We start from the raw sequence: 24,797 nt of genomic DNA on the forward strand, positions 1-24,797 counted from the left end.
GGAATATGGAAGCTAAGCACAGTTTTATTGATTTAAAAAGCCTGGCCTGGTTCTATTATTTGAGGGGATTTAAAAAGATTATATTGGGTAACCTTGGATTGAAACATGTTTCCTTTACATTCCAAAATTGGTCAATGTATTCTTTATTTAACCTGATTGATTCTCGTCTTCTCCCTTTAAGCATCCGCTTGTTCACAGAGATACAGCTGGAAGCCGTGTTGTCATGACAACAGTTATACACTGTTGGAAGGAAGGACTCTTTCAAATGGACAGTGACTGGGTGTTTAATCTCTGATTTACAGTGATAGCAAAATTAAACTGGAATGTCGAATTTGTAATAATATGTTATTTTGGCCCTATATTTTCACTTCTATTACTGACATAATTTTTGAGCATGTGTTATGAGACACGATGTACACATTAATACACACAACTTCATCTCATCTATTTTCTGTCTTGTCAATAGTGATATTCTCAAAACATGTGGATTTTCCTGGTCAAAATTTTTGATAGCATTGTGTTATCATTGATAGCATATAATAAATTCTGACTCATGAATGTGGTTGTGAAACCCTGTGAAAAGTAGCTTCCACCTCCCAATCAACTTTCTCTAAACAGCATCCATTGTGCATCTCACACATACAAAATCCTTGGCTCCATTCTTTAGGAGCTGAGGGAGATGGGTGTCTCACACTGGAAACTGTAATACTAAGTAGAAAATTGGCTTAAATAATCTGTGTCTAAAGGGAGGTGATAATCCAGGGAGGAACAGGTTAATTTTTTAAATAGATGATTAAGACAAGTTTCGTGGCGGGAGCGACCCTTGAAGAATGACCCAGTTTTGGTTCGGGGGCAGGTGGAGAAGACGGAGATTCTAGTCGAGGGAAGCAGCATAAGCAAAGGCACAGGATGCAGAAATGTAGTAAGACCAGCTAGTATCCATTTGGCCTGGATTGGAAGAGGCATAAGGGAGTGAGATGTAAAAAGGAGCAGAAACCATTGCCGAGGGCATTGAATGCACTGCCGTGCTAAAGGGTATCTGTTTATTTTGTACAGGAAGACGAGTAAGAAGTGGTTCAAATGGATGTTCTCTGGGAATTGCTACTTTGGTATGATTAAAGGGAACAGTGTCATCACAATAACTGATTATGAACCATTTTCAAACCTAGGTAAGGCTCGTGAGAGCTTGGACTGACGCCCTGCTATGGAGGTTGGAAAGCAGGGCATGAATGAGAGCACTGTACTGTTCTGGGCTCAGTTCCTGAAGTAGATAATTCCGTGTCTTGACTAACATGTACTTACAAGCACGTGTGCTGGTGTGGGACTGCCTGCCTTGAATCCCAGCTCTGCTGTTACTCACTCTGAGACCATGTGTCACTTACTCTCTCTATACGTCACCTATAAAATGGGGGTAAGGTAACACCAACCTTAAAAGGTTATTATAAGGAGAAAATGAAGCAAGGAATGTAAAGTGCTTAGAACCGTGCCTGGCACATGGTAAACTCCTCAGTAAACATTCTTGTGGACGCCGATGCTGCTGGCATGTGAAAACATTGCTGGATATTTGGCACTTTTTAATAATTTCCTTAAGCAACCTCAAGAAAGTAAGTTGTCTGACTCTATTCTTCACCAAACATTTCACTTTGCCCCTCTAGAAACACTCACTTTTAGTTAATTTGATGGATAGTTGGTAACCATCCATCATGTGCCACACATTGCACGCAGTGCTGGGGGATACAAAGATGAAAATGTAAGGGTCTTGTCATAAAGGAGCATAGAGACCTTTAATAGGTGGCAGGTGGTCCATACAATAGGGTGCAGGGAAAATAGCCCACATGTGACACAGAGAGAGAACAGTGGTGGGGGTAGGGATTACTGAATAGCACATCATCTCTAAATTGTTAATGCCAAGGTCATTTTGATCTTAAAAGCATCTCCCTGGATGCTTAAATCATATAATCGTGCATCTATATTGATAAATTATATCAGGTGTTTGTTTGTTTTTCAACTAAATCTTATTATTTTAAATCATAGCTTCAGAATGAGTTATAGTAGAAATTTTCTTACCCTTTAGTCTAATTTCAAGAACTGGGCTTGAATTTCTGAAGAGATGCATTAATCCTAAAGAAATATTAAAATGAGAGCAATGGAAGGTTGTGAGTGCTTCAAAACTGTTGGCAATTCCTGACCTAGAATTTAAATATTTAATCCTGAACTGCTTTTATATCCTTCCAATCAGGGGACCACATTATGTTTTTCACGACCTTCCAACTTGAGGCTACAAATAAATTTTTACGGAAAGGATCCCTCTTGAACTTTGGTTCACTGGAAGCCTTTAGAACAGTGCCATCCATTAGAAATACAATGTGAGCCACGTATGTAATATTAAATAGTCTAATAGCCACATTAAAATAAGTGAAGAAACAAGTGAAATTAATTTTAATCATGTATTTTATTTAACCCAATACATCTAAAATATTATCATTTTGACATATAATCCATATAAAAATTATTAATAAAATATTTTATATTCTTTTTATTGTGCTTTTCCAAATCCAGTGTGTATGTTACACTGACAGCACCTCTCCATCCAGACTAGACACTTTTCATGTGCTCATCCGCCCCATGTAACTAATGGCTGCCATATTGGATACCACAGCTTTAGACCTTAGAGCTTTTCAGAGCCCTGGGCCTCTTCAGTAACCTAAACAATGGATGTTATCTTTGATGAGTTTTCATTAGTGTTTTGATTGTTAAAGAAAACATGTAAATGTAAGAAAGTGATTTTGTTTTGGACCTCAGTTACAAACAGTTGAGTTAATTATGTGCCATAGTTCATGATGTATTTTCATCACTGGTCCATATAAAACAAATGGACCAGTTGTTTTACATGCTTATTTATTTACACCCTCATATTCCTTTACCTCGCTCTCATTCTCTCCACCCATGGACACAATTGTAGTATGTTTAAAGTGTAACTTTTTGTTCAAAGGCATACTTGTGATGTGTACTGTTGTTTTGTATGTGTATTCTTAATTTATTTAAAGGGTGGTTTTTCCCCATGTGCTGTGCTTTGTATATCTATCCATATGGCTGTGTGTACATCTAATGCATTGTTTCTATCTGTTGCATGGTGCTCCATGGTGTGAATCCAACACATTTTACCTTTTCCTTCATAGAATGTTGGATGCCTCCATTTCTCCCATATCTCAAATAATCCCTCAGGGGACATCTTCGCATGGAATGGTGTGAGGAGTTGTGGGGAATATACACTTAGTATTGCTGAGTCATGTAGTATATATTATTTACCTGTTTTGAAAAAGAAATGGTTTTCTTATTTTTACTGATGGATACACTTATATAATTTTTTTGGGTGAAAAATAAAGCATAACAGTTGGTTGTTGAATCAGATTCTTTTGATTGGTAGGGTAAATCAAGTTGTGGATTTCTTTTTTCTTAGGAGTAGCTAACCAATTCAGTTCTTACAGATATGTTTCTCTAACAGACCAAGCAGCAATGAAAGAGGTCAAGCTTTCCCAGGGTGACCAGTTGGAATCTGGGCCAACTGCAAGCATAGACTTTATTCGCAATAAGAAAATTTGCAATTCTTGCTCTATCAGCAGAGTGTAATATATTTTTTAAATGAATTTGTTATCGAAGCAGAAAGTGGAAGAAAAAAATTTATTACCCTTAAAGAAAAAAAAAAAACCCATGGAGAATTTACACTGAAAATGCTCTCTTACTTTTAAAAGTAATTTATACTGTTTATTTCTCCAAAGGGGATTTTTTTTAAAAAGCACAGTATTTTCTTTCACTCAGCTCCTTTCTGCTCTTGGCTCCATGGTTAAGTACTTCCCACTGTAATATTTTCTAAAGGGCGGAGTAAATGCCCTCAGTTCATTCATCAAATCACATCTGTGACACAAGAACACACAAGAGTTTGTTTGTACAGGAAGGAAGCGCAAACAACTGTTTAGGACAGTTCTCCACATAGTTGTATACTTGTCCCCACTGATGTCTGCCTGTTTTATCTGCCACAGGGAAAACTTTGACACAGCATCTGACTCAAAAGAATGGTCCTCTGTACCCACTTCTGAGATCTAAGGATCATTTGTTTGTGCTGAGTAGAGTTCAGGCCTTCAGATTATAGTAATTTCTTTGAGAGTGAAAGGAATCAACAGAGTTGAGGAAGAAGCTTAGAACGTACCAGAATTCAAGAATAGATAGAGCATCATTTACAAATGGACACTAATTATCAATAGATCTAGAAAGAAAGAAGTGGACCTAACCTAGGATAAAAATTTTGTGTGAATCAGAGTTTTCACAAATGAGAGGCTTAGATTTTGAGATGAGAAAATAAAACCTATTTCTGTAGCATAATAAATTTGGAATCCTTCCCAGGCACCCTGCAGATAAGAAATCTTTAATGCTTCAAGAGCATTTTTCTAGTAGAAAAATAATTACAGCATATTGGCTACAATTCGAGACCTAGAGAGTTAACCAGTACGTTTGTGGGTGAATAAAAAACAGAAATAGTGATTCTAGTTCCTTTATAGATGCCATAGCAAAGTAGAACTCAACTCAGACTCTGCAGGCAGGCTGCTTAGTGGTACATGCCCCCACCCCCATTTTCCCTTTTTTCCTCCTTTCCCTTCATTGATCTCCTCTTTCCTATATCTCTCATTCGTATAGGGGTTATCTAGGCAGCCTCTGTAGTTTCAGAGAATGAGATATGAAAAAGGGAGCCACTCCCAACTACACTGTTTGTGGTACACAACTAAAATGTTTGTGGTACCTTGGCTGATTTAATAAGAATAGGAAACAAGCCTGGTCTTTTCTTTAAGGAACTTATATCTGATTTGTGATTAATAGCATCTCTGACATGTTGTTGTTGTTTTTTCTGAACTTCTTGCTATGGGGGACCCACAATTTAAATACCAAATAGTTGCTTATTTCTAATCTTTGCAGAAAGGAAGTGCTTCTAAACTTTGAGCACTGATTTATTGTTTGAGATTTTGAGAATAATTATTTTACTTATCCTTTTCTTGAATTTTGGTTCAATTATCTAATATTGTCTTATGGTGGGTTCTATTTTGAGACACATAAAAAAATGACACTTTCTACCTGTGCATCTGTGGCAGATGGGATCCACAAGTACCCCTGCCTCTTTCTGCTAGTAGCCCCAGCATCTTTGAAAATCTCAGGGCTCTACATATCACTCTTTTATTGGTGGAAACACAAACAAACAAACAAGCTGTTGCACAGGTGTGCAGAAGCTAATTGGTTTTACCATTTTGTTCTCCTCTGGAGAATCCTTGCTTTTCTCTCCTAACCTAAAAATGGAGCAGGTGAGGGAGGAGGATGGTTTAGATCAAAGAACTGAAAATCATGAATCGAATGAATGACTGGATGTTGCTTGTAGTTGGTTGAATCCTGTTAGGTACTTCTTGAGGTCTGTGAAAAATTAAGCCCAACACAGTGTCTGCATTTGGTATTTTTGATAAGAGTTGGAGATGACGTTACAATGCTTGGACTGGTGGGTTGTGGAAAATGAATGAATGATAACCAATGGAGTTATAAGTATATTCCAACAATATGCTGTTTTTGAAAGAGTGTTGGAGAATTTGGGAGTCAGGAGCCCTGGTTTCTTAACTATAAGTTAGATGCCTATAATTTGAGATTAAATATGGGATTGCAAAGCTAATTCATTAGAAACGGTTTCTTTCCTAGGTACTAGGTCTGGAATTCAGTTTTCCGCCATAGATGAATGCCTTAGGATCAACGCCAACTGCTAGTAATACAAGACTCTAAAATAACAGTGGCTTATTACAATAGAAATTGATTTCCCTTTCACATAGAAGCCTGGCAGCAGCAGTCCACTGATATCGTGGCTGTGTTCCACAGGGACCTCAGGAACCCAGATTCCTCAACCATACTGCTCTACCATCCCTATGGTATAGCGTGTATCCTCCTGGTCTAAGGTGGCATGTCTGTTCCAGACAGCAAGAAAAAAATGTGCCTGTGAACTATTTTATAAGGAAGGCTATGAGAAGCTGCCATACAATTCTTATACTTACACCCCATTGGTTAGAATGTTACCTCCATGGCTACATCTAGCTGCAAGGGAGGCTGGGAAATGTAGTCTGTGTTCTGGGTGGTCATGTGTCCAATCGAAAGTTTTTATTGTTTTGCAAAAAGACACTAGATATTGATGGACACCTTGCAGTGTCTGCTACAGGTAACTTGTTTATGAAACCCAAATACCAGGCTTCTCATAGACAAAAGGAAAAGTACAGAATGGTTTGCCCAGTTAACTTTATTATTTTTAAAAAACTGTTTGCACTTAATTACCTGTTGCACAACATGGTTACAATTTAAAACAAGATTTACAAATTAAAACCATCCAGATGTAATGTGCAACCTTCATTATCAGTTATAGCCTGTGTACCTCCAGCTCTGTTTCCCACATGATAAGTTCCTCTTAGATTTGGTACATAGAAAAAGTTGATTTTTGATAAACTTCTTTTATTAGATAACTGAAACTTTGTAAATTTTTGGAGCAAGAAATTAAATTTCTTCTCAACTCTGTGGCTCTATCTTCATGTTATTTTGTTGGTTGAAATATATTTTTTTATATAAGCTGCTTCAAATTTTCTTTTAATTTAGGTGGAGAATATCTCAAAGGAGTAATAAAAAAACAGCTTTTACCATGATTCTTTTAAATGTGTTTTTTAAAGTTAATCTCAGAAAAACATTTTTCTCTGAATTCCTCTGCCTCATCCATAGTCTAAAAATCCTATTTTACATCAAGTATTAAAGCTTGTCCACTAATCACTGTGGCAGACTGAACAATTTACTTCAGTTGATTTTTTAAGGGCACTTAATCTTTAAAAATACACTTAACAAATAGCATGGTTCCCAAACAAAAAAACACTGAGATTTCGTCACAGTCAATCATAACCGCTTTCCCAACCTTGATCAAGTTATTTAACATTGCTGAAATCTATTTCTTCACCTGTAAAATGAGGATATTATCTCCTCTACCTGTGTCACAAGATTTTGTGGGATCAAATGAGAGTGGATTAGTTACAGCACTTTGAAAGTCTAGCAGTGCATACCCTTGTTCTTATGTTGGAAACAAAATATGTGCATTTTACTCTATAGGAGTACAGTTCTACATGCTCCCACTTATAGATTTCGATTTTAGAAAAGAGGGCATCCACCTCAGTTTACTCTTTTGGTGTGCTGATGAAGGGCCAAATTGTAGTTTGTCATTGAATATTGTGTCTATTTCCTAGATTCTCAGTAATCGTCTTTTGTTCTAATATTAAACGTAGCTGAGAATTCACGTCCTAGCACGCCACAATTTCAAATAATAATGACCTTGAAATTGGTCAAGGCAACCCCTGGGAAAACTTGCACCTTGTCATCATTGCCGTTGTGCCCCAGCCTAAGGAGGAGCACAGCTCTAAGGGAAAAGTGTATTGAAGACCCTGCCAAAACAATGGAAAAGAAAATTGGCTCTATTTAATATACTTGAAAACCTGTCTACCTTGAAAGAGTACAGTGTCAGTAATGATTCTATCTAATTGTGTGGAAGCCAAAGAAAGATTCATGCTCATAGTGGTATTTTGTCTTCTCTTCTCTAACTGGTCACTGTGAAAGGATAATCAAATGAGGAAGTTGTGTCGCTGGGTTGACTGAGGATATGGCAGCTGGACAGATTCTCTGAATGATGTTGTACAGTTACCCTTTGCTTAATTTCCATACAATTATAGATCTTCCTCGAACACACTGTTTAGGATTGGGCACTAAATACCCAAACTTGAAAGCAAAGCGTATTAGGCCTGATTTGTTGATCTTTCTGCCAAACCTAGTTAATCCCGTCTGGTATTGGACAAATACGTTGCAGCCATTCAGTAGGTGAGTGATCTAGTCAGAGAACTGGAGGAAAAGGTAACAAACCTGCACAGCAATTTTACATACACGTTATGATTTTTACTTTTTAAAATTATTTAAAAATTGCTGATTCCGAGAGCATAGCCACCTATGCTCATTCTCTGTTCATTACTATTATTAGACTTTTAGATTTAGGACATTTGTTGGTTTCATTGCAGGTTTTTCCCAGCACTTCTTAGAAAAACAAAATTGAGGTTACTGGAATGGTCTGTAGCTTTCTTAAAGCAAAATATGAATCTCCGTTCAAGTTTTAAGTTTTTATTTTTAACTTTTTTAGGGGGCGAAAGCCATTAAGGCCTGTGGCTTTTCAGTAGTGGTTTTAAATTATGCTACTTTGTACTTTGTGCACACGCTAAAAGGAAATAGTATGCATTCTTAGGTAATATTTCATATTATCTTAAGATTTGAATATCTTCTTTCATAACTTTTAAGAAAATGCATGTTTTACTGTGTATTTAGGTGTTTAGAATGAGGTCTTCCAGTGATATTTAAAATATTCTATAGCCAGGTCATATGAGTAACCTCAATTATATGTATGTATAGGTATGGCTGGAGGGATGGATATTGACAAATACTAATTTTTCTCTCCATATAATTTTTAGCTGCTTAATAATCTCACGCCGTTTAGTTCTTAAATTTGTCTTTTCAGAATCCTCCTGACTGCTGTACTGTGTTTCGATTTTGGTTAACAGTCTTGTGAACAGAGGCATATTTTCCCTTTTATCTTCCACCAACATCAGATCAGCTCCTATTTCCAAACTTTCATGCGGACATAAGGTAGCCCAGAAGCAGTCTCAAAAGAAGAATGTCTTAAATAATGCAGCACACTTAGCAAACTATTTTGTTTGGACTTCCTTTCTGCTTCTTTAGTGGCTCAACTACATGACATAAAACAGCCCCATGCTGATTAAAGAGGTGTCACATGCTCAAACCAGTGTGTTCTCCTAGGCTGCATTGTATCTACAGGGACATGGGAGTGGCCAGGGTTATCATCTAGTCCTCGTGTTCTTACTAGTAAAAACTCCTTTTTTAGTGAAAACACACGAGGTGGTTGCAAACCCTCAGAAATCTTAGTTTTTTAAATGAAATGCACTGTGATGGATGCAATTTCAAAAACGTTTCATAGTATAGAATATTTTCCCCCAAAGCCACATTTGAATGAAGCAATCGATAGCTAATAATCACACACATTTACTGAGCGACTAGTACGTGCCTGACTTCGTGCCTGGCACTTTGTTCCACGTCCGCCCTATGAGGTAGGAACTGTCAACAGCTCTCTCAGACATTGATCAGACAGGCCATTAGAAGTTAGGCCGTTTGTCCAAGGTCACACAGCTAGCCAGCGCTGAGGCCGAGACTTAGGCTGTCGGCTCACTGCAGAGCTCCTGTCTGCGATAGTGGTGTGGCTCTGAAGCAAATGTAGCAGCGTAAGCCCAACAAACGCTATGTCGCCAAGGAGTTTAAATTAAGAAATTCTCTGTTGATCTTATGCCAAAATACTTGATAAAAAGATAGAAAGTATGTAGTGTTACAAGGCCCAAATTTAAGGCCCAAGTCAGTTCTTGGAATAATTTACCAGAAAACTCCTCAGCTACAAATAGCTCTCTATTTCAAGGACATTCAACAACCTTATTACTTTTATTTTTAAAGAAAAATATGGAATAAAGTGTTAGGAAATTAACACTCCCCAAACTGTTAAGAGTTTTATTATAACTGTTAAAGGAATGCTACCCCAGGAAAGCTCAATTGAATATAACGTGTGATTTTTCTAAGGCTGTAATAGACATTTCAGGGTCTCAATTATGCCTTGCAAACAAATATCATGAAATAGAAGAGGCCCTGAAACTGTTTTTGGTGTGAACTTTCCTTCCCTCTGTCTGGCAGGCTGGTGGGTCAGGATTTTGAGAGCTCACAGATTTTAAACACTTTGGGGCTCATTTTGTTTCCATCGTCATGGGGCTGAGGACAATTTTGCACCAATTCTAAGCAACCTCTGTATGCTAATTGGAACCCTCAACAAATCTATAATTAACAATCTAGCCTAGAGTTCTGGCTCTGTGCTATTGTCTTCAAAAGTTGGTAATGAAGCTAAAGGAAATGAAAAGTCTTGTTTGCTGTATTCTGACAATCAAGTTCTGAGTCCAGTTAAAATAAAGGAATTTGTTAGTGAGAGAGGAGTGTGGCAAAGGAAGCAGACCACAGGGTGATCAGAGAAAGAGTTTTCAAGCTAAATTCAAATCGTTTGGATTAAAGCATCTGGCTCCCTCAGGAATAACATTGCTCAAAAGAGTAGCTAGCAGCAGCTGTAACTAAAACTTCGGAAGAGAGTTTTTTCTTCTCCAGGAATGGGAGCAAATTACTCTTCTGATTTTGAAAACACAGATCGCACAAGGCCTTCAAGAGTTTCCCTTTGCATAGAGGGTGAATTCTTAGCCCTTGCTGCCTTAAACCTTATCCTACACCTGACCCCTCACTCTGGTTACTTTTCTGTAATGCCGTGACAGGCTCTTTCCTGCCAGTTGGCCTTTGCACTGGCTGTTCCCTCTATTGGGAATACTGTTCTCTTGTCACTTCCCAAGGCTGGCCCCTTCTAGTTTAGGGCAACATTGTTCTTCAGAGACCTTCCCACACCATCCTGTCCAAATAGGCTACCCCATCCCCAGACGCAATTGATCACATTACTAAATTTTCCTTCTATTCATTACTGTATTCCCAGCTTCTAGAATAGTGCTTGACATTTATAGGAGGCCCTCAATACAAAAGGATGAGTGAGTAAGTGGATGAATGAATGAATGATGGAATATACATTCACATTTTTTCTTTTGTGGAGCCAGTAGTTAGATGGAGTTTCCTGGAAAAGAATGATTACCTTTTCTGTTTTCCTAGGCCGATGAGGTCTGGAGACCAGCAGGATGAAATCAGCACCACCTGGGAACTGCTAGAAATGCAAATTCTCAGGCCCCATCGCAGACCTACTGAGCCAGAAATGCTCGGAGTGGCACACAGCAATCTATGTTCTAGCATGTTCTCCAGGTGACTGTGATGCTTGGGAACCACTGCCCCAGGTCACTGAGACAGGACCTGGGTCTATCTGATGACCTCTGCATGCTCAGCCATAAAACAATGCTTGGCACAAAGTAGACAGGAAATTATTTGTTGAATGAATCAATCTATCTGCTCTTTCCTCCCCACCCCCCTCACCCATGCCCTGCACCCCGAAGGCGCTCGATGCACAAATGTTGAGGACGGGAATGAGTGCCATTCTGAGGACCTGAGGGAAAGCTTTTGTGCTCTGCACTGCAGACCTTGCCAAATTCAGAATCCCAGCTCACCCATTCCTCATTTTTGTGGCCTCCAGGGCAGGAAAGGAAATTTCCATCTGCTGCTGGTAGATGCTAATTTGTTTTCATTTGACCCTTGTGTTCCTGCAAGTGAGCCCAGAGGAGAGGATGGTTAGAGGTGGACTTGCCTCACACGCAGGCCCCTCCAGGGAGGGGAGCAGGAGCTGGTCCCTGTGAAGGCGCTGGGGTGGAGCCAGGCCAGTGGCCCAGTGCCAGAGGTGACTGGAAGGGGTGGGTCTTTGCTGCTCACATATGGGCTTCTTGTTCCCACGCCAAGTATTGCTTTTGGCTCAAGAGGCTCCCAACTAAGTCCCAAGCGGGACTTTCTGGGGCTCTCAGCCTTGCTATTTTTACACTCTGACTTCCAGGCCTTGCTTCCTGTTCCCTCAGAAACAGAACAAAACCATGAACAACAAAGGGCCACAGAGCCACTTTGAAAGGGCACCTATGGCTTTCAAGTCTTATGCTGAAGCATCCCGTCAGCTGTGACTTTGCCTTCAGTGAGGTGCAGTGATAATGGAAGACTGGAAAGCATCTTGCGTGCAAGACCCTGCAGGAAGGATAGGAAGGAGGACTAGGTGGGAGCTCACAGCCTCTGCAGTGTGCCTGGGGGTGGAATTTGGTCCTGAGACCCCTAATGGGAGGGCCCAGGTGTATGGGCAGCTGGATTTACTGAAAGCAGAATTAGGGAGGGAGGCACAGAAACGCAGACCCTGTGTAAAGCCTGCATGGGAGGTGTCCTCATGGGAGGTGTCCTCATGGGACATGGTGATAGATCGGGGCTCAGGGCCATTCCCTGGGGTGAATCTTGGTGCCATCTCTCATCAGCTGTTTGACCTTGGTCAGGGCAGCTGACTGGGCTCATCACCTCAGCCTTGCAGCCTTTTCTTTTGTTTTCTCCCCGTTATTCACCTTCTGATTTCCCCATAATGCTTTTTCTCAGGTCTCTGGAAAAGTAAAATCCATGTCTGCATAAGGACATAGTTTACCCCCGTGGCTTTAAACCAGGCTGCCATTTTCTCTGAACCAGGGATAACAACAGGGTGTTCTTCATAGGGCAGCGTGGACACTCCGCGGGCTCCTGCAGTAAAGCAAAGGAGAGCTGGATGCTGCAGCCCCCAGTCTGTACCGTGTCCTTGTTACTGTTACTGCCAGTATTGCTGTTACTCGCTCTTGGAACCTCATGGCAGCATTGAAGGACTTAGGTCGAAGCCTCCAAAGGCCTGGATTCTTGTCCTGGCTCACTGGTGTTCCTACTCATGCCTTCTAGCTGAGATTGATGTGAGCATTAAATGTGATCATACGTGGCGGTGTGCTTTACCTGACGGGTGGGGAACCTTTTTTCTTTTTTAATGAGGGCCCCAGACCCACAGTGGGGAAAAAACTCAAGAATCATACAAGGCAACTTTATTCATTTGGGTATGGTTCGTGTTTGACAGAAACCCAGGAAAAGTTTAGCAACTCTGCTTAAAAATAGACAACAGGGGACATAAATCTTTATTTTTAAAATGTTGGAATATATATAATATATATGTATATATGTATATCTATATATGTGTACATATATATGTATATATATATATATTCCAAATATATATATATAACCTACACATTAGTTGAGAGACAGACATTTAGAGAAAAAGAAGGGATCTGTGAAGCAGAGGTATAGCCGGTCAGGGGCCTGGTGCATGATGGGAAGAAGTCCCGCAAGGCGAGCTGGGTAGAATCTGATCTTACCTGGCTTCCTCAGATCCCCAGAGTCCAGCCCTGCTGAGGGAACCTGGTTGACCTTCTTCTCCAGGGGAAGAGTCACCATGAGATTACCATCTTTTATCCTTATTCTTTGAACCATCATGACCATCTAATTCCATAAATTCTGTAGTGAGCATTTTTCTTTGGGCATATGAAAATATTTTCTTTATGGTGACTTCAGTGAACTTCATATATAATTATATTGTTGGTTTTGAAGACCTATAATATAACAAACAGTGAACATTTATGTAACGAATATGCCTATGATATGTCAACCTTTGTTCTGAATGCTTTGCGCGCTACCTGGTGAGGCAGGTACTGTTTTGATTGTGATTTTGGAGGTAAGCATCTGAAGCCCTCGTCAGGCAGCCAGAGCTGCAGGCCACTGACTTGTCTCTGCCCTTGGTCTGATGTGATGTCATATTATGATAGTGCTATATGTCGCTATTCATATATGCTAATGGCCTCGCTGTAGAGACAACTAGGACAAACATGCAAATTCAGGCCCTCAAACCTCAAAAACCACAGAAATGGTAACTAAGAAGAAGCAGCCTCTTTACAACCTTTCAGTTTTTAGCCTCAGGGCTTGTCTGTGAGCCACTAGAGTGGGAAGGAACACCCTCAGTCTAGGGTTTTCTCCAGTGTAATCCAGAAACCCATGTATTTCACCTTTCCTGTGCCATTTGAGATGCTAAAAACAAAAATAACAGCAAAAACAACCCACTGAAAAAGAAGACAGGACATAGGAGTCTATACATATGTTTGTTTCGAGTTGTTTCTGCAAAACTTGGGTAACTTGAAATTATTTAATCACGCTTAATTTCTTGTAGGGGGAGGGGAAATTTCCATTATAATTTGAGACAAGTGGCAGTTTGGCCTCTGGCAGACTTAAATGAGGAAGTGAATGCTGGGACCCCAACAGCCTCATGAATGCACATCTGTGCCCATAGTCTTAATCAACCTCTTTGTTCGGCTTCTGTTTTTCTTGTTGCGGCTGTAACAGCCTCAGTGATGTCTGCCCACATGATGCAGGGGCGTGTGCATAGAGCAAGGCCCACAAGCTTTCTCAGTTGAATTGCTGTAAAGCGCTGCAGCCTCTTCCGAATGGCCACAAAGAAAAGGGCCTAATCATTAGCATAAAGTGATCCCCAGGTTTAGAGCTCAAATTTCTTAAGTTTTTCTATCTGCCTGCATTGATACAGCTGCCTCTGATTCCGCCATTATGCCCCCATTGCTATGAATTTCTTACTCCAATCCTCTTCTCTCTCCTTACGTCTCTAGCACTTGAATTCATTTCATATTCAACTCATAAAAGGCCAAGAATGATATTTTTAAAAACAAATGGTTATTTAGTAAACTTATAAAGTATTCACATAGGCCAGGGATGGCTCGAACTGTCTAATAGATGTATTTACCCATCCCCCAACAGTGTTTTCAAAAAATTATTTTTTGAATTTGAATGCCTATGGGCCTTACACATGCTTGCCAGTTTGCCACAGTCCCCACCATTCTCTGTTGTTTTCACGCCCACCCTACTTTATATTTACATTACTTGTCCGGTTTTAGAGTCAATCTGGTCACTTCTTGAATTCCAAGGCTTTTCTAGTCTGCCTTCTTTGGGAATCTTCTGTGTGCAATTTAGAATTCTAGAGTATTACAAAAATCATTGCTACATTGCATATGTTTATAATCAAATGGGAGGAGTTGTTAAAGAAAATGGAAGTTATAAGTATAGTACTCATTTATAGGAAGCGGTCAAATACTCATCGCTGGGTATGTTACATGATACTAGCCGGTAAATCTTACATATTCACAAAGGGATAGTTAATTGTGGCTACTGGAGCGTTAAACCTGGAACATCCCTGAAGGTGAAAATGACCAAACTGGAGCCGTCCTACTTTGGGAACATCATGGGAAGGCAGGGTTCTTTAGAAAAGAAATAATGCTGGGGGAAAAATGGAAGGCAGCAGGAAAAGAGGAAGACCAAGTAGGAGATGGATGGACTCCATGAAAGAAGCCATAGGCTTGAGTCTGCAGGAGCTGAGCAGGGCCGCTGAGGTCACGACTGTGTGGACATCACTCATTCCTAGGGTCGCCAGGAGTTGGAGCTGACTCAAAGACACGTAACGACAACATTGGAACTTTAGCTTGTTCATAGAGTTCTTGGAGTTGTTGAATGACTAGACAGTAGGTCAGTGACATCCATATTCTCAAGTGTCAACTTTCCTTTCAGTTCTTGTTCCTTTCTGTATCACTTGTTTTACCATATTTTGTATCCATAGAATGGCTGTAGTTCTTCTCATTTGGGCTATGGACACATCTGCCCATCAAATTCTCCTGAAGACTAGTACTGAACTTTGGAGACTGTAATTTGTGTCCTCTTTTAACAAAACCCTCTCTTTTCTTCCATTTCCCAGCAGATATATGGAGTGATCACTCATTTCAGACTGATCCAGATTTGCCTCCGGGCTGGAAAAGAATCATCGACATTGCTGGGACCTATTACTGGCACATACCAACAGGAACGACTCAGTGGGAACGGCCTGTCTCCATCCCAGCAGATCTTCGGGGCTCTAGGAAAGGGTCACTTAGTTCTGTAACGCCATCTCCCACTCCAGAGAATGAGGTAAAATGGAGTGTCTTTTTAACGACTTAGTAGAGTGAATGTAACTTGTGATTTCTCTTGAGACTTGTTGCTTCTACCCCAACAGGTCATCAAGGTAAGCTTTTTGATGATCATGCATGTTGCATTTGAAATCTCAGTGATGCTTCCTCTTAGTAAATAGTGTTAATACCATCGTTCAGGGATGTTTTCATTTTTTAATGGCTTTTGATGTCTTGAAACACCATTCCAGGAACAGAAAGTAAGAGGGGCTGATTAATGAGAGGTGGTTAAGATTCCCCAGGGCTCACAGAGGCAATATTTTACCCTGCAGGTGCCTTTGCATGGTGCTGACTCCATAAAATATTTACACAGAAGAACGTCTCTTGACCAGACATCTTATAATTACTGCATATCTTATTATTCTTGGGTTCATTTGATTGCATGGGGAGGATGTCTGTAAGAATAACCCTTGAGAGCCCTTAAATGCTCAATTTCTATTTAAAAAAAGGATCTGTTTATTTAGCAGAAGTGACATTATTTTAGAAATAATGAGCAGCATAAATTTCTGCTATCCCTGAGGAAGAAATATGAATGTTTAAACAAAGAAATGAGGCATTAAAAACTTCCACTGTGGTATTTGTTAATATTAAGATTCCTGCAGTAAACCTTTGTGAATCCTGATAACAAAATATTCAAGAGAATTCTATTTGGAAAAGGTCACAGTGAAGTATTGGCCTTTTTTTGGAGAAAAGTGATTTGATCGCTGACACCAAGACATTTCTGCCGTTTTGTGACTACAATCTTTTCTTTCAACAACCCATTTTCTTTTACTTTGGGGACATGGGTGGCATTTGAACTGCATCTCTTACCTGCAAAGATTCAAAGTTTCTCTATGTATTCACAACTATTAGCACCTTTCCTTAGAGGAAACAAGAGAAAGACATCTTTGATTATGTACTTGTTCTTCTCTGGGAGGCAATAAAACCTACATTCCAACCATATCCTTCTGTTACTAGGCTTCAGCGTCTTACTGACGCAGCCTGGACCTCAGATCCTCCATCTGTAAAGTGATGGGTTGAGGCGAGCTGTACCTTCATTGGTACACAAGGGCCTTGGTTGGTTGGTGTTTTGCCCTGACAGGCACATGCTTCGGTTCCACTGAACCACATAGGATTTTGTTGCTCATCACTAGGCGATTATGACAACTTTTTATTGAAGCATCATATTCCTACTCCCTGAGCAAGTTCTACTCATTTATTCAGGTATTAGGTGCCCTGGTGGCGAGTAAAGATGAACCAACACAGCCCTGGTGCTCAATTTGCTTAGCATGTAGCGGAGTCCTCTTCCTGTCCCACCCCAGGTACATCCTGGCATTTCTCCCTGGACCACAGAGTGGCTTCCCAGAAGCTGAGCCAGCCAGGATGCAGCCTGTGCTCGCACTAAGGCACAGATATCCTCTCTCTTCCTTACCTGTATATCTTTGCTCGTGGCATCTCCGTTAGAATCTCTTTCTCCACTTCAGGGCTTCATTCCCTTTTTGTAACCCCTTTAACCATCTTCACTAATGGAAAGTGTCCTATAATCAGAGAATGCCAGGGTGGGAAGGGAACATCTGATACCAGCATCCATACATTATAAGCAGGGAAACTGAGTCACAGAGAGGTCAGTGACCAGTGGCAACTGGATCTAGAACTCGGAGTTCCTGACTCCTAAGTCAGAATTCTCACTCGACGTCTCTGGCTTTGGGATTTCAGCCTACTCTGCTTTCTTACTGTCCCAGCGTTGAGGAGATGAGATACTGTTTCTGTGCAGTGAATCTCTTGTCTTCTGGGTGTGGAAGAAATGAGGTCCTTTGTAAAGCCTGCCTCCCAGGGCCAGGGTATGGGTGTGATGGAGTCCAAGGAGGGCATCCTGAAGTTTCTGTGGCTCAGATTTTTATTTCTTTGATTAAAGTGGTAGACTTTTGTTTGTTTCCATGTTTTGGGAAGAATGCAGCACAAGCGACGGCTGGCCCTGGGGAAAATTGTCAGGTAGCAGAGTCCACTTATAGTCCCTGTGCCTCCTTCTGGTGCCCACTTTTGCTTATTCTTCCCCTTCTCCATGCCTGCTTCCTCCTTCCCCTCCATTGCTCAGGGGCTCTCCCATGGCCCCCCCTCCCCGCTTCTCCTCCCTAGGGTCAGTGTTACTCTCACATACCCCAGTACTCAGCCTTCCAGCTGCTTTTTGTGACTTGTGGTGTTCAGAGTATTTTCATAAATGTCATTTCATTTGTTCCTTTGAGTGGCAGAGAAGACAGCTATTGTGCTCTCTATTTGAGAAAAGAGGCAACTGAGGTTCAATCAGTTGAGTAACCGCGCATCCGGTGTTGGATGCGCACACGTCCTGTTCTCTGACTCCAGATCCTGTGCTCTGCCCAGTACTGCGTGAATTTCCACCTCGCTGTGGGTTCCACTCCTCTTTTCTGTTGCTAACCATGCCTCTGTGTTGACAGTCTTGTCCCTCCAGTGAACTTCGTTAATGGATGTGTAGTTTGAAGTTTCCGAGAGAGAATGACTCATATCCAGCACTTTAATGTGGGTTGGATATTCTTCAGATCAACCTTTCACTTCATACACATTTCTCCTGTACATAAGGCTATCATCATTAAGTCAAAGAACCAAGCAGATTTAAAAGGCGATAAATTAAAATCATAAGGAGGTAGAGAAGAGAGGAAAGGGAGACTTGGGGAAAAGACTCAGCCTGTCACATACCCAGGACATGGAGATGCTGAAATGGATATTAAACCAGAGGCACTAAGGGTAACCAGTGTGTACAGTGCAAGGCTCATGCCTTATCTCCTTACTTCTCATAAAACCCTGTGCCTCTGGTACTAGAGTTGTGGTTCTCTTTTTACATATGGCAGCACTGAGACACAGAGGTGAAGGAGCTTGCCCAAGGTCACATGCGTAATCGATGAAGTCAAGCTTGAATGAAGGGCTACTGACCCCCAAGCTTCACTATACTGTGTATTAGGGGGCTTGGAGAGCCTTGAATCTCTTTACCTTACTCGCAGGGAGAGCTGTGTCATATGCAGAGCCTTCTAGAAAATGACTTGTCTTGATAACATGATCTCAGGTGCTTGTAACAGTTGAAGAGAAGTGATTATTTCTCTGACACCATTCCTTTGCTTCCTAAATAGAAATCTTTTTCAACTAATTTGCAAACATGAGAAAAAGCGAAATGTTAAGGGAGAAAAGAAACTTGTAGTATGTTGTGTTAGAAGTGCATATTTTATTCAGCTTTTCCCTGAGCTGGCTTTTTAAAAAAAATCAAATAAATAAGTGCCAAATCTGTTGACTAAGCTTCTCAAAAGTTTAGGACTGAAGGCTCCCTTACAGTTTGAAAATTCTACATATCACATTCCAAAGTTTACTGGGGAAGTGTTAAGCGCAGCAGATAATGTTTCCCCTGCACATGCCAGCAGTATTTTTGAAAGTTTATAAACTGGCCAGGAAGCATTTGCTGCTGAAATTTGGCCCATAATCATCTCCCCCCAGTCCACTGATTTGTTCCAAATTACTCGGCTGTTGGATTTTAGAAGAGGGAGCCACACAGAATAGTTTTATGAATAACTGTTAGCCCATAGGCAAGTCTTCCTTATAATCTTTCCAACCGAAGGTGTTTCCTAGTTTTGTAAAAAAAGAATATGGAGGAGAAAGTGGGTCAGGACCGTGATCTCTTCTTGGTCATCATTCACTCTGTTCTTCCTGCATTGTTCGTCGGAGCCCTGAGCACTAACTCTCTAGGAGGGGCAAAATCCATGTATTATGTTAGAACCTGTGGGTTTCCATATACACTTAGAAATAAGATGGCAACCCAGAGGGGCCAGTCTGTCATCAAATTTACTGAACTTCTTGACCCCATCAAGTTATCATGATATTTTAGAGCTCATAAGAGCCTTCAAGGAGGGCCTAGTGGGTGCTACGGTATTTCTCAGCCTAGATGAGCCAAGAATGACCTCTGGGACTTATACATAGTACATGCTGATTCCTTGGTCCTACCCCAGGCCACTGAGCTAGACCTTCTAAGGGTGGGGCCTGGGAATATGCCTTTCTCAGAAGTTTTCCAGGTGATTCTATGCTGAGTAAGTATAAGAGCTGGTCCTCTAGGGAATCTAGTCTCCCTGTTTTCATCTATATGTCACTTCCTCTTTGGCCTCATACTAGCATCTCCTGTGAATTATTGCTCTCACACCTCTGCTTTGAAAGCGCTTTATTTCATTGTGTCATTTTGTAGTATTATTACTTGTGGCATGTCAGTCTCTCTTCTCTGGGTTTGGGGCCTGTCCATCTCATCTTGTGTCCGCAGTACTTGGCACAGTACTAGGTATGTGGTGAGGTCATGAAGTGTTTGCTGAATGAAGGCGTAAGCCATCTGCATAGCTGAGGGAGCTAGTTGACTTACTGTAGAGGCAGACCCAGTATTAGAAACCCAGGGCCCCTGACCCTACCCCCTGGTTTACAGTTTCTACATTTAATTGCACAAGCATTTGTCAGTCTGTTTACTAGTTTGCCTTTTTTTTTAATAATGAATTTTATTGGGGGATATTGGAGAACAGTGTGTTTCTCCAAGGCCCATCAGCTCCAAGTTGTCCTTCAATCTAGTTGTGGAGGGCGCAGCTCAGCTCCAAGTCCAGTCGCCATTTTCAGTCTTTAGTTGCAGGGGGCGCAGCCCACCATCCCATGTGGGAATTGAACCAGCAGCCTTGTTGTTGAGAGCTCGTGCTCTAACCAACTGAGCCACCTGGCCGCCTCTCCCCCTTTTTTTTACTTAACTGTATTGTGTTTGTATGATAAACCATAACTCTATTCTTACAGAGTTGCATCCAACAAAACACAAAGTGTTTTAAAAAGAAGGAAAACTGTACACACGTAGATGAATACAATGCTCGTTAACGCTGCCTGGCCTGTTCCTTAGGATTCCAGATACTCTGCTGTTTATCATCAACGCCACACTTACCAAATCTCAAGTCTTAATAATAAGAGGATTAAGAAACATGTTCGTAACATTTTGTAGTCTCCAACTTTTTATCCTTACAAATGACCTTATTTTTATTTCTATTTTTTCCGTTGAAAGAGTAGAGGATAAGGAAACTGGCATTTCCTGGGCATCTGTTGGTAGCCAGTCTCTGTGCTAAGGACTAACGTTCTTGATCTGCCTTTGTCCACCCTGTGACAGGAGGTCTTCTTAGCCCTGTTTGATAGGTGAGGACCTGAGGTCACAGAGCAAATGAGAGATAAGGCAGGATTTGAACCCAGACTTTCTAGCAGAACTTCTGAAGTGCACACAGAAATGATACGATTTCAGCTTCCATCAAAGCCACTGTGGAACATTCAAGTGCTTTCTTCTCTACCTGGTTCTCAGCAAGTTCAACCGTCCACCTTGCTCCCCACTTTACATTTTGATACTGCTTCATAGAGACTTTCTTAGTGCTTCCTAGGGACTGTCCCAGCCCCTCAGAGCCCGTCTTTGAGAATAACCCTAATATTCACTTCTTTGCAGCCTAAGGGCAATGCACCCGTTTTGTTTGATCTGTGGAATTCCGTTGCAAGATCTCAGAAGAGACATCTGGGAGAAAAAGAAAGCTCTCAGTCATCAAGGTTATGCAGTTGAATTCCCTTAGTGAGTCCACCCTCACACAGCTTCTGCTGAGTGGTCACAAAAGGCGCCAGGCTCCAGGCGCGGGGTCAGTCCCTGCAGACACACTGCTTCTGAGGAGCTAAGGCTCCAGGGCTGTCCCAGAACTGAGCATGATCACCATAATCGGGCAGGGCTGCTGCCGCCTGGGCAAGGTCAAGGCAAGCACCAGGAGAGTATATCCCCAGCTATGATTCTGAGTGGCACCAGAAGGCCACTCAGCTGCATTTCTGGCAAGATTATCAGTTGGGAGGCCTTGGCTCATGAAAGACGGCTCTGTTCTTCCTTTACTATCCTGCTCCCTATGTTGAGTCTGCGTTTTTCCTGAGGCATATTGGCCCACCTGCCTTTCCCTCTCACTGTCTTTCTCTTTCTCTCTTCTTTCATCTCTCACTCCCTCTACTCGGACTACAGACTGTGGTGGCTGCGGCTTTCTGTAGAACCAAAGAAGCTTTGTTGGGTTGTTCTTTTTTTTTTTTTTTAAATGTATTAACAAAAATGTGGTATTATCTCTTCTTAATTAAAAAAAAATAGATAAATGGAATATGTACTTCTTAAAATTTAAAACGAATTGTGTTTGTCTTTCATTGTCCTTAATTTGAAAAAGAAAATTGTGGTCACTTATTGGAGAGAAAAAATTTTTTAAATGAATATTTTTAAATATAGATGGGGGAAGAAAAGGTCTTTGACCTAATCGTAACATGAAATGTAAGTTTCTGTTTTTCCCTGCTTGATTTTTGTGCTAAAGGGTTTTTTTAGGAGCACCCATGTTATTTTAAGTTTTCACAAAATCACTGTATAGGGCCTTTGTTTATGTAAATCTGTAAAAAGTGATTGTTGGAAATTTGCCGGCTGACTCATGTCTCCATAGCCTAAAAGCTAAATTCATGCAGTCTTAGAATTATAATCAACTTTTACTTTACAGGGACCCCTTTGTCCAAAGAGTAAATACATTAAAAAAATTTTTTTAAAGCCACACACACACTTAGAACTGTTTTATTAAATGCTAAAGATTTTTCTGAATACTTGTTTTATATAGTTCCATTTTTTTCACGCTGTCCGTTCCCAACACAGTGCCTCTTGAGTATAATTTCTGATTTCAGATTCCTTTTGTCAAATACCCACCCTTTAAAAAAAAAAAATTACCTTAGTCTTCCTAATTCATTATCTGATAACCCTTTTTCAAATTCAACTTAAATGAAAACCAACTATTCCTCACATGGAAACAATAATGATGGTTTGGAGCTAAATATGATTTTTTATTTTAAAGAAATTTTAACTTAAAATTTTATTTTCTACTTGATATTTCAGGTCCTTATCCTGAGTACTTACTTATTTCTACTCCTACAGTGGTGACTCTAAACTTTTTTTGGTCACTGGCCTCTCTGAAAATATGAGAAAAGTTGGGGATTAGCTCCCCAGGAAAACATACATGCACAAAACCAAAACCCCACTTATTTCAGGGAGTTCACAGGTCCCCTCAGCTAACAGGTGAAGACTCTCCTATGTGATTAATTTACTCCTGAGGGAAAACTGAACCTACCTTTGGGGATGCAGTAAGGAGAGCAGTAGGGGGCTGGGCAGCACTTCTGCTCTTCTTCTCGATAAACTAGATTATTTTAAATAAACAAATACAGTCGTTTAACTTTTATTTTTAAAACTAGTGCATTTCAGGTGCCTCATCCAAAAAAAAGAGTGCAGCAATGCCTGTGCAAGAGTAATAATGAATCATAGGGTCCGACCAAGTTAGATAAATGCATCTTTTAACACACGGGGCGTTTGAACTTAGCTTCTTCTGCTTTGAGTTATTTCAAAAATTGTCTTAATGTTGTGAGCAAAAATTATAGGTCAATGTTCCCTTATCATTTGCAAAGCACTTTGAAAGTTACTTAGTTGAAAAGTTTGTATTACTGATTTGTATCAGAGAAAAGAGATTTTTGCCTGACAAGTCAGCGCAACAAATTCATAACCATGTCCCTGAGTTTTATTAGTATTATTTCCCCAAATTGTAGATGAAAAATATTTGAATATTCACTCAATCTAGTTACAAAAAAAAACACACGAAAAAAAAAACAAAAACATTTCCTTGTTGTCTGAGGTGAATAAAGTTGTTTAAATTCAAAGATCTATTGTTAGAGTTCCACCAACAAGGCAAGGCTTTGAGCTTTGTCCTATAATTAATTATGTTTAGAAAGTCATTTTGTGATCCGATATTAATTTATGAAGAGACTTGGGTGGCAATGAATTAGAAGAATTTACATTAGATTATTCAGAGCTGTTTTTTGTTAGGTTAAATCTCAGTAAGGTGATGTCAGGCTGTGTTCCTTATTAACTGTCTTTCCCCCTTCATTGTCCTTTTTTCTTTTAAGTGAAAATAATTTGATCCTGCAGCTTTTTATGCCCATAGCCACCGGCATTCCTCAGTTTCCAACCCAGCATCTTGACAAGTATCATCCCTAATTCTACCCCGACCTCAAGAAAACAGTTCTGTTCGGTTAATAGGAGTAAAAAAAGTTTCCTGTGGAATTAGGTATGCTAGGCATTTAATATTTGGAAGCATTTTGTTTGTTTTTAAGACCACATTTAGAAAATAACTTCTCTGTCTGTTAATGATGTTCAGTCATTTGCTTTGGTAAGTAAAACACCATCTCTTTCCTCCTGCCTAGTCTTTAGAATCAAGATCTAGAGAGAGGGAGCTAAGAAGTCGCAGTTAGAATGAATTTGTTCCCTAACCCATCCTGTGACTATCAATGCTAACGACAGTGTCTTGTGTTGTTGTTTTTTTCCTTTTTTCTTTCCCTTTCTTTTCCTTTTCTTTTCTTCTTTTTTTAAATCAATGTGCTTTTTTCTTATGTGAATAATTATATGTCTAGAAACAGCCATGGAGTGATTTTGCTGTTCTGAATGGGGGAAAGATTAATAGTGACATTTGGAAGGCAAGTATATGGTCAGCTTTCAGACCATTTAATAGTTTGTCCTTTTTGCATGGCTGTGGCTGTATCTGTTTCTTCTTTGTGACCATCGTGCATTTTGCAGGGACAGAGTGATGGGGCTTCTTGCTAGGGCTGCCCAGCTTACACACATGTTGCCTCTTTTTTGACTTGTGAATGACCTCAAGCTGATGGCCCCAGGTTGCCTGTTGTCTTGTAAGCGGCAGCACTTGCACCAGTCAGCCTCCAGCAGCCCTTGCATGCCTTTTTCTGTCTAAGCTCACATGCACTCTCTGCCTCGGGCTGGGAGGACTTTTCCCCCCCATGACACTTGAGGCCATGTTGTGGACCCACGCCCATTCTCCATTAACAGGCATCTATTTTCCTCTAGGATTTGCATGCAGCCACAGTTAACCCGGACCCCAGTCTAAAGGAGTTTGAAGGAGCAACACTACGCTACGCATCTTTGAAACTCAGGTAGGGCTTTAGAAGGACTGACCGTGATATGTGCCTTTGTGCCACCAGAGTTTGCAA

At 40.6% G+C, this 24,797-nt stretch overlaps 1 protein-coding gene across 15 annotated transcripts in view; it reads left to right on the forward strand.

Annotated features, from left to right (window-relative positions):
* The window catches only part of APBB2 (amyloid beta precursor protein binding family B member 2), a 335,778-nt gene that overhangs the window by 214,393 nt on the left and 96,588 nt on the right, over positions 1–24,797 (forward strand). For 9 of the 15 annotated variants that reach the window (XM_019751904.3, XM_019751900.3, XM_088789996.1 and 6 more), the window contains 3 exons: positions 15,470–15,678; positions 24,207–24,269; positions 24,655–24,740. In XM_019751904.3, coding sequence (XP_019607463.2) covers positions 15,470–15,678; positions 24,207–24,269; positions 24,655–24,740 — 358 coding nt within the window. The remainder of the gene's footprint in view (positions 1–15,469; positions 15,679–24,206; positions 24,270–24,654; positions 24,741–24,797) is intronic. The other 6 variants (XM_019751905.3, XM_074324596.2, XM_019751912.3 and 3 more) reach the window with 3 other exon arrangements.

The sequence above is a fragment of the Rhinolophus sinicus genome, chromosome 1 (genome assembly GCF_057876585.1).
Source record: "Rhinolophus sinicus isolate RSI-liver-muscle chromosome 1, RSI-T2T, whole genome shotgun sequence".
Classification (NCBI taxonomy): domain Eukaryota; kingdom Metazoa; phylum Chordata; class Mammalia; order Chiroptera; family Rhinolophidae; genus Rhinolophus; species Rhinolophus sinicus.